This window comes from Ranitomeya imitator, chromosome 1 (genome assembly GCF_032444005.1).
Source record: "Ranitomeya imitator isolate aRanImi1 chromosome 1, aRanImi1.pri, whole genome shotgun sequence".
Lineage (NCBI taxonomy): Eukaryota > Metazoa > Chordata > Amphibia > Anura > Dendrobatidae > Ranitomeya > Ranitomeya imitator.
This window is the reverse complement of record NC_091282.1, coordinates 243,760,800-243,768,885: the sequence shown is the minus strand read 5'-3', so window position 1 is coordinate 243,768,885 and position 8,086 is coordinate 243,760,800. Positions and strand designations below refer to the sequence as shown.

General features: G+C 44.3%; 1 protein-coding gene across 1 annotated transcript in view; it reads left to right on the top strand.

Annotated features, from left to right (window-relative positions):
- Positions 1 to 921: 921 nt before the first annotated feature.
- MAPKAPK5 (MAPK activated protein kinase 5) overlaps positions 922 to 8,086 on the top strand; it is an 87,962-nt gene continuing 80,797 nt past the window's right edge. The window contains exons 1-3 of the mRNA XM_069754854.1: positions 922 to 1,104; positions 3,974 to 4,047; positions 5,760 to 5,835. Coding sequence (XP_069610955.1) covers positions 1,087 to 1,104; positions 3,974 to 4,047; positions 5,760 to 5,835 — 168 coding nt within the window. The 5' untranslated portion in view covers positions 922 to 1,086. The remainder of the gene's footprint in view (positions 1,105 to 3,973; positions 4,048 to 5,759; positions 5,836 to 8,086) is intronic.

The window sequence follows — 8,086 nt, the reverse complement described above, 5'->3', positions numbered from 1 at the left end:
CCGACTTCTCCTAATCACTCCATTATAGCCGACTTCTCCTAATCACTCCATTATAGCCGGCTTATTCTATTCACTCCTCCACTATAGCCGCCTCTTCCTAATCACTCCATTATATCCGGCTTCCCCTAATCACTCCATAACGCTTTATTTTCGGAATACATGAACCAAAAACTAAAAGAGCCACCTAGTTAGAATGCAGCATTGCTGCTGCACAAGGTGGCTCTTTTAGTTTATAACGCAACCCCCAACCTACTGTCTCCTTCCCCATAATCCTGTAGAATGTAAGCCCGCAAGGGCAGGGTCCTCGCCCCTCTGTATCAGTCTGTCATTGTTAGTTTGTTTACTGTCAGTGATATTTGTAATTTGATGTAACCCCTTCTCATGTACAGAACCATGGAATCAATGGTGCTAGATAAATAAATAATAATAATAATAATAAATATAGGCTCCCCCTAATCACTCCATTATAGGCTCCCCCTAATCACTCCATTATAGCCGGCTCTGTAGGGAACAGAATGCCGGCTCCAGAGAGAGGACCTCCTTCCAACACCTCCATTGTAGTCTCTCAGAGCCGGCATTGCTGCCTTCCTTCCTCCTGCACATTGTCGCTCATCACTAGGCGCCGCCGGATGAGAAGGCCCCCTGTCCGGAGATTATCCTCCACTCTGCGCTGTGGGGCCTTGCTGGCTGTGGCGCGTACTGTGGTGTCCTGACATATGCCTGTTTATTTTCCCAGCACCTGGTCACCTTACATACAGCATTACCTCCTTCTTTGGGTGTATTCATTTTCTTGGTCTTTTCCGGTTACATATAATTGTGCAATCTGGGTGGAGCGGTGTCTCTGTGGGCAGTACACGGAGCCGGCATTACCGAGGTCACCCCGGGAGGGAGGTCTTGTTGTTTATTGGGGGAGGCCTCTTCACAGCCCTGGTACAGCTCCGGTCCCTCCGCTTCCAGTCTTTTGCCCTCCCCTTGGTGACATTGTATGGAGGCTCAGACCGGTGGCTTCATGATTCGTCACCAGCTCTGACCCTCTGTGATTTCGCCATTCACAGCTGTTGCTGAGGGAAGCCTCACTTGAACGCCATGGACAGAACAATAAAGGTAGGACGCTGGGCGGGTGACTGGTACCACACAGCTCCGGTGCGGCACATACTGCGTGCACCTGACGAGCGGTGTGGGCGGCCATGAGCTGATGTCCGGATTGAGTCACGCTGAGCAATGTGTGATGTCACCGGAGGGAAGTGTCTGATATGTAGGAAGGATCTTATGTGAGGAGATGACTGACCACCTGGGAATGAATGATAAATGCCAAGATGGGTGCAGAAGAGCCTGCGTGGTGGAGGGGAGATGGCCTGTCCTGGGGCCAGCCTGGTGGAGGGGAGATGGCCTGTCCGGGGGCCAGCCTGGTGGAGGGGAGATGGCCTGTCCGGGGGCCAGCCTGGTGGAGGGGAGATGGCCTGTCCGGGGGCCAGCCTGGTGGAGGGGAGATGGCCTGTCTGGGGGCCAGTGTGGGGCGCGCGTGGGGAGATGGCCTGTCCGGGGGCCAGTGTGGGGCGCGCGTGGGGAGATGGCCTGTCCCGGGGCCAGCGTGGGGAGATGGCCTGTCCCGGGGCCAGCGTGGGGAGATGGCCTGTCCCGGGGCCAGCGTGGGGAGATGGCCTGTCCCGGGGCCAGCGTGGGGAGATGGCCTGTCCCGGGGCCAGCGTGGGGAGATGGCCTGTCCCGGGGCCAGCGTGGGGCACGCGGGGAGATGGCCTGTCCTGGGGGCCAGTGTGATCACGTGAATATCCGTCTGTTTGTTTGAGTCTGTGATTGCATAAAATGTACAAATCTGGCTAGCGGTGTGGGTTGTCTTTACTGTATCAGGAGCTCTTGGTGTTATGGGCTAATTGATGAGGTGGATCTGCTAAGTCTTGGGTTAAAGTGAGCAGCACGGATCAGAGGTTTTGATGCAGCCGAATGGGACCATGTGGATGGCATGTGGAATAGCAAGGATTAATAGAGTTAGATAGGTAGGATGTCAAGTGTGCTGACTGCACCTAGGATTAGTAGAGATGAGTAGGCAGGCAAGCAACTGGATGCAGCAGTGTTGAGTGTGGGGATCACACCCTGATTGGAGATAATCGGGTACTTAGTAGTAGCAGAGCTGAATGTGCCCATAGCACTGAAGAAATGCTGAGCTGAGAAGACCATCTGATGCATTGTAGCAAAGCTGGATGTGCGAATATCCCTCAGGAATAGCACAGAGTAGCAGTTTTCTACCTGAATACTCAGGCGGTGTGTAGTTGCATGAACCATTTTAAAATGTCTTGGATGATAACATCAGGTGTGTGCGCCGGGCTGCCATAGCAATCAACATGCGCTAGCACGGAGGGGATTGGCCACCGGGGAAAGGTGAATCAGAGCCTGGCATTGCATCTCGGACAGGTGAATAACATCGAACAGGCCAAAGTGAGTTGCTGATTGTGTAAAATGTACACAACTGGTTGGCAGGCAGTGTTGGTTGGCAGTGTTGTAACTGTACATACCCAGCAGGTTATGGCTGGAGGGGAGGGCAGAGCAGGCTGAACATCTGGCGGACTGTAGCAGCACAGACTGGATGCTTGGCTTTTGATGAGGTAGAAGCCGGTGAGGAAATACCGTAACATATGCCCCAAAGGCCGCTGAATAGCAGCCCAGTGAGGTTGGGCAAACGCAAAAAGAACATATAGTAAAAGATGGAGGCAGTGACGGAATAAACAGATGGGGAGAAGAACTAATTACGACCCATTGCTTGCAGCTGCCATAAAGCGCATCCATCCTGCCGCAATGCTGCAGACAAATCCGGATGGAAGCAAATGTCTCCAATGTGGCCTCCCCTAGAGAATCGTTGGGACCTGCAAAACGCTGGTGTTCCCCATAAGGAAACTATTCTGCAGCGTCTTTTATTAGATTTTCTCATTAATTATTTCAATACAACCACAAGGGTGTAGTTTTTATGAAATGATGATTTGGTGTAATTTGCCAAGTGTTTGTGTTCAGGGGAGGATGAACAACTAATTCTAAACTTCCTACAGACCAAATGTTTAGATTTTTTTTTTATTATTATTATTATTATATGCTGACAAATGCGAAGGTGTAATTTTTTTCATTCCTGTAATTCTGCATTGTACTGTTCTGCTATTACTCTTAGAAATGTATGAAAAAAAATAGTTTCATGCAAATGAGGCTGAAGATCTATGGTAGATCTGAAGCCTTTGCCACTCCAGCTCTATTCCCCCCAGCGCCTCCTGCTTGACTGATGACTGTTTCCGGAGTGACACAGGATAGAGGCTTAGTCTTTTATGCTGATTTCTCAGTTGAAAATGACAAAAAAAAGGAAAAAAAAACAACAAAACTTCTGTTTTGTTTTGTTTTTTTTCTTTCTTTTTTTGTCATTTTCAACAATTGCTTCACCGTTTGTCCACACACAGCAGTGTCGATGGCTGTGCAGGGAGCTGAAGCCTCGTCCCAGTTGTACTGTATTGCCTGTACAGCAGATGTGCTGGCAGTGTGGCAATGTGGTCTCTGTTCCTTCATTCTCAGGATTAGCAGGGGTCCCAATGGTCAGCTCCTCACCCATCATGGTGTTTCCCGGGGCTGTGGAGTCGGTCAGCCAAACCTCCGACTTGACACCTCAATTTCCATGACACCGACTCTGACTCCACCAAAATGGGCTCCGACTTCACGACTCCGACTCCACAGCCCTGGTGTTTTGGTAGAATACATCACAACAGTAAATAATAGTAATACTCCTTTAATTTGGGAACACGTTCTGCTAAGAATTAGACTGCAGTTCAATACCATTATACTGTCTATTGGAGGACTATGGTGTCTTTCCTTTTTCCATGTCATGGCTGTGATGGTGAATTTTATATCTAGTAGTGTCCAGGTCTTAGAAGTATTCGTATGCATTTCTTAACCTTCTGTATTGTTATTTGTGTCCGTACAGGAGACGTCCATTCTTGAAGAATTTAATATCAACTGGACCCAGAAGCTCGGGGCAGGAATCAGTGGTCCCGTAAGGTACAACATTGGGGAAGGTTTCTTACGCTAAGGCTGTGTGCAAACGTTGCTGATTTTTTTGCGTTTTTTTTTTTCCGCATCTCTTCACAATAAAAACACAAAAAAAAAGTATACGTTATGCATCCCATCATTTAGAATGCATTTCGCAATTTTTGTGCACATGTTATTTTTTCTGCAAAAAAAACGCATCGCGGTAAAAAAACGCAGCATGTTCATTAATTTTGCGGATTTTTTGCACATTTCCCACTATATAATGCATTGGGAAATGTCCGGAAAAATCTGCAAAAAAAAAAACGCACTAAAGACGCGGTAAAAACGCGCAAAAAACACATGCAGATTTCTTGCAGAAAATTTCCGTTTTTTTCTCAGGAAATTTCTGCAAGAAATCCGGAATGTGTGCACATAGCCTAAATGTGTCTTTCGTGACTTGCACCATGTTTTTAATGTGTATTTTAGACATTGCTGCTCCATTCTGAAAAGGGCCATAGCTTAGGAGAATAACATGTGACACGTACCAAAATTGCGGCACACGTTTCTGGCACAAAACAAGCCAATGTGGCCTTCTTTGTGCCAAGTAGTATAAACTCAGGCGAATGTCTCTAGAGGAGCATATTATACGGACCTTTGCTGTCCATGTCCAAAGTCATAACATTGCGCAAAATATTGCAATTTTTCAATGAACTTTAAACTAGTTTTCTGCCGTACATGCTTTGATGTATTGGGGGCGATTGTCTACGCTTACACTGACTAAGAATGTAACAGTATTGATATGCCCTTTTTCTTTAAAAAAAAAAAAAATTAACAAATGTAGACTTTAGGACCCAATAAGACCAACTCACTCCAATTTTGCATCGATAGAAGGCAAAGCACTGATGGCCAGTGTCTTGGTGACGCAGCTGCTATGTAACCAGCCACCGCTGTATTTTGGGCAGCCTCATTTATGGAAACTTCTCGGTATACAGTATGTCCGTCACTTATTTGGTTCCCTAAACAGCGGCTCAGTCATTGGGTTTCTGGAGCATTTTTGACATAAAGGCTGTGATATTGTATAGCAGTGCTAAGCAGCCGTCACTGTGTGTTTTGCTGAACATCTGTACCCTACATTATATTGCATATGTCTTGGTGTTCGGTTACACAAGCGCTCATACTGTAAGGTGGCCTTCATCTATTTATACCAGGGGAGAGAATCGCTTCCTTTTTGGGTCCTGTCCTGCCATCTGGTACTAATGTGGATTCTGCCCGGACAACAATAACCTTCCTGATGCATAGCCGCCATGACGTCAGAGCACGCTGCTCCAGCCATTGTGCTACTGCTCGTTCTCTCCATCTTCCTTGCGTTACCCTGTATGCTATTAACCAGTTTAGGACCTCTGCCTTACTGACCAGGCACATTGTCAGATTTTTTTTCTTGATCTTTTAATGGCTCTAAAATAATTTTTTTTTTGTTCTGATATTCAAATATTTTTTGCCTCCTTTGCCCGATAATTGGGCCTTAAGCATCGGTGCAAAGTAAAATGTGTACCGCCTGGACATCTAGAGTCTATGGGCAGATTATATTGTGCATTATAGACAACATATATTGAAACAATAAAAATCCCAGAACTGAAGACTGTACGTTGTTACTGCTCAGTGTTTTTTGTTTCTTTGTTTGTTTGGTTTTTGATGAACGCAAACTCTAGTTTTATTAAAAAAAAAATTAATTTCTTTTGCAGAGTATGTGTGAAAAAATCAACACAAGAACGCTTTGCACTGAAAATTCTCATTGATCGCCCAAAAGCCAGAAATGAGGTGAGTTATTACAGTCAGACTTTGCCCAGTACTGCACTGAAAGTGATTATTGATCATAACCTTACGTAATTCTATTGATCCACAGTCGGGTTGTATTGTGGGTGTGAGCTTTTGTTTTTTATCAACCTTTTTAACTTTTATGCATGTGGGTGTAATTACATTCTGTGCTGGGGTCCGAATGTGTGGAGGGAGCGGAGCTCTGTAGATGCCGGCTATGTTACATCACTGTCATCTGTGTCTAACAGCAGCGAGCAGAGCTGAGCTCCAATTGCTGCTATTAACCATGTAGATTCTGCTGTTGCTCAGTGACAGCATCATTTAAATGATTTCATCATAGGCGCAAGTGGGCTTACTGGTTCCCATCACCCCGTACAATGCAATCACAGAGCACTGATGGGTTACAATGGCAGCTGGGGGCCATCTTGGTTAACCCATATAAGCGATCAGATGATCACAGCTCCCTTAGGGGGTACGGAGACTAAAAAAATAAAGTAAAAAAGCAAAAAATAAATCTTAAATTCCCCTATTCCCTAAACTAAAAACTGAACTTTTTTTTTTTACAAACATAAGTTTTACCATTCACTAAAGAAAAAAAATGTGTGCAAGTTTGGTAACCTCATAATCATAAGGAAGTAAATTGCAAAGTAGCTTGTTTTACAAGTACTTTTGTAATTTTACCTATTTTAAGAATTTTACAGAGCCAAATAAGGGATAGATGCCAAGAAATACAGATATAACCATATCCTTTATTGAAAACACTAGTAAAAGGCACAATGCTTTAAATATATATCAGGCAAAACTGACATGGAACAAATATATCTGGATAAATAACAAAAAAACAAAGTTGTTGTGCAAAATACAAAGTCTGAGGATACAGAGTTATGTAGAGCTCCATAGGATGGACATGCATACAACTAACAGATAACATAGCAATCCATGAGGAGGACAGAGGGGTGATAATGATAAAAGAATAGTGGTGAAATCAGTAAAACATGCAAAATGCCAAAAGAAGAAAACTATCAATAAAATATGACCTATGGTGTGATGGGTAACTCAGCAACTGAAGGGTAAAAACATTGTCATGTTAAATAAGTTCCAGATCTAGTATATATACTCATCTCAACGTGTCCTTTTCTGGATTGGCCCTTGAACATTTAAAGCTTAACCGTCGGTTTTATTTCAGAAATCAATAAAACACATGAAAATATGCAACTTTGTAATATGTAAATTTCTTTTTCTCTGCCAGAATTGATCAGTCGTTATCAAAATCCCCAATTCTGGTTAAGTCTGTATTTAGTGAAGACCTTTTCCCATTACTGGGATAGGCGATGGCAGCTGCTACTGAGAAGATTCTATTTAGTGGGAGGGGCTAGAGGCGGAGCTTCTCCTTCCTCCTCCCACTTTCTGTATACATAGAATCTTATCAGCACCAATTGCCATCTCCTATCTCATTAATGGGAAAGGGTCTTCACTAAATATTTTATTTTTGTCTCAGAATTGAGGATTTTGATCATTGCTGCACTTCTGGTTTTGGCTTAAAAATACTGAGGTAGTAAACTCGCCAAATACCCAACATGTGCATGTGGCCTTATTGTGGCTGAAAGTCTCCAGTGAACCCCACATGCTTAATTACAGGAAGGGCCCCAACCACTTTATAATAGATTGCTTTCTCTCTGACCTCCCCCATACATAAAAACGATCAGCCTGGCCTAGTGCTCCTGTGTTCTCTTGGAGAGACGCTACCAGAATTGCAGAAAAAATCCCACACTTCTCCATTGCGGTATAAGCGCCCAGCCAGGGCTTTCCCCTCATATAAAGTGATGGCATATCCACCGATAAGTTTATGATTGGGGTCCGATCTCTAGGACCCCTCTGATCCTAGGACAATACGATGTGGGAGATGTAGCCCTGTATCCGCATTACAACCCCCTTATTCTCATTAGTGGGCAACATGTGATTGCTTTATAGAAGACTGTAAGGGTATGTCTCTGCAGCCAGCAGAATTCTGCATACAATATATACCGCTGCACTAATTGCTGCTGTAACCGCTATGATTACATGGGAATGCGCTTTTTGTCTGTTGTTAATCAATTGTAACATGTTTGTATTTTTAATGCAGCCTTTTCACAGCATTTTGTTCTGATAATTTTCATAGCAGTTAAAAACTACTGTAATTTAGATACTTTTCTGAACCTAAGGGTCCAATAGTTTCATCCACTTACAGTATCTGTTACTGCTGCAATTTGACATT